The sequence below is a fragment of the Pleuronectes platessa genome, chromosome 20 (assembly GCF_947347685.1).
Source record: "Pleuronectes platessa chromosome 20, fPlePla1.1, whole genome shotgun sequence".
In the NCBI taxonomy this organism is placed as follows: Eukaryota; Metazoa; Chordata; class Actinopteri; order Pleuronectiformes; family Pleuronectidae; genus Pleuronectes; species Pleuronectes platessa.
This window is the reverse complement of record NC_070645.1, coordinates 20,554,545-20,556,235: the sequence shown is the minus strand read 5'-3', so window position 1 is coordinate 20,556,235 and position 1,691 is coordinate 20,554,545. Positions and strand designations below refer to the sequence as shown.

Genomic DNA, 1,691 nt, shown 5'->3' with positions numbered 1-1,691 from the left:
GTTTGTTCATGTTTGCATCCACGTTGCCGTCGCACACACACACACACACACACACACACACACACACACACACACACACACACACACACACACACTCCAGGCTGCAGGGACGCTGCTCTGTGGCTAACACCTGACCTCTGACCTCCCCTCGACCACTTCCCTGCAGTCAATGGCAAAACATAAGACGTCATGCGAATTACATACAGTACAGTGGCAAGTGTGTGTGTGTGTGTGTGTGTGTGTGTGTGTGTGTGTGTGTGTGTGTGTGTGTGTAAGGATATGAGTGGACCAGGATCTGGATGGCGATTCTGCGGATGGGGTGAAAAGGGTTGAAGATGTAGAGGGCGGATGTGGCAGTGAAACGGAAGATGGCCTTCCCTTTGTTCAGGACTATGAAAGTCTGCAAGAAATAAAGAAAGAAGAGGAAAAAAACATGTTTGTTTGTTGACAGGTGCAGATTATTGACTCATTGACTGTTTCAGGCAGGAAACACACACACACACACAGAGTCATTCATCCACCCTCTGGTCTTCAGTAAAGTGGGCTACCAGAGAGAGGATTTATCTTTCAGGGATTCTCCAAAACCCATCAACAACACACACACACACACACTCTCACACACACACTCACACTCACACACACACACACCGGTGGCCTACCCTCTTGTCTTTGAAGTAGTATGGGTCGATGTCTTCCAGGGGAACGCCCACCAGATGAGACGGGATGTCAGCGAAGATGCGCGGCAGCTGTTTTCCTGCCTCCAGGTCGGGCCGGGGCCGGAGGAGCTGCACGTCGCCCAAGTCCTGACACGCACAGACACACACACACAAACACACACACACACACACACACACATACACACAGAGAGAGAGAGACACACACGAGCAGAGCATCACTACCACTGAAAACCTGAACATCTGTCTCCCGGGTTCAGTCGGGTTATTCCCTCCTTCCACCTTCTTCTGATTCCTATTTCCACTTGTTCTAATGATGTGGTGAGTGTGTGTATGAGTGTGTGTGTACCTCCTGGTAGTGTTTGTTGCGTCGGGCCTTCTCCTGGGCCATGCGCTGCTCGATGGCCGCCAGGGAGTCCGGCGTGAAGCGCTGAAAGCTCTCTGGTCCCATTGGAAACACACAGCCAGCCATCTTCTCATCCTGATCCTGCTGCTGACTGGCCCAGTAAACCAGCTGCACACAGACACACAAACACACAGACACACAACCACGGTCAGAAGAAACGCCGGAACACATGAGCCTCCAGGCCTTGAAGTCACATGACACCAAAAGGTTTTCATCAATCATGAAGATCTCCGACCTGATAATTCATCTGAGTGTTTGAGACAGAGGCTGAACAGAGGAGCTGCAGCGCTGGACAGCTGAGCATCAGAGGATGAAAACATTTCACAGTCTGAACACTGAACAATGATCTCTCCTTTGATTCCACTGAGGCTGATTATCCACATTCTGATGATGGTCACACAGATAACTGTGATCACTGCTGGCTCGGATACTTTCATGGAAAAGAACGTTTGATGATGATAAGAAGATAAAATAACAGATTGATCTTCAGCGATAAAGATAAAAACAAAGAGGTGGCGGCTGACGGGTGAAACACTCATCGAGTATATTGTGAATCCTCGAGTCATGAGATGAGGAGCGTTTGATTTAAGAGCCTGGAGTGTCTGACTCCT

At 49.5% G+C, this 1,691-nt stretch overlaps 1 protein-coding gene across 1 annotated transcript in view; it reads right to left on the bottom strand.

Moving 5' to 3' along the window:
• The window catches only part of LOC128425911 (sodium channel protein type 4 subunit alpha-like), a 73,345-nt gene extending 72,199 nt beyond the window's left edge, over positions 1-1,146 (bottom strand). The window contains 3 exon segments of the mRNA XM_053412751.1: positions 282-400; positions 660-803; positions 1,024-1,146. Coding sequence (XP_053268726.1) covers positions 282-400; positions 660-803; positions 1,024-1,146 — 386 coding nt within the window.
• Between the last annotated feature and the right edge of the window lie 545 nt (positions 1,147-1,691).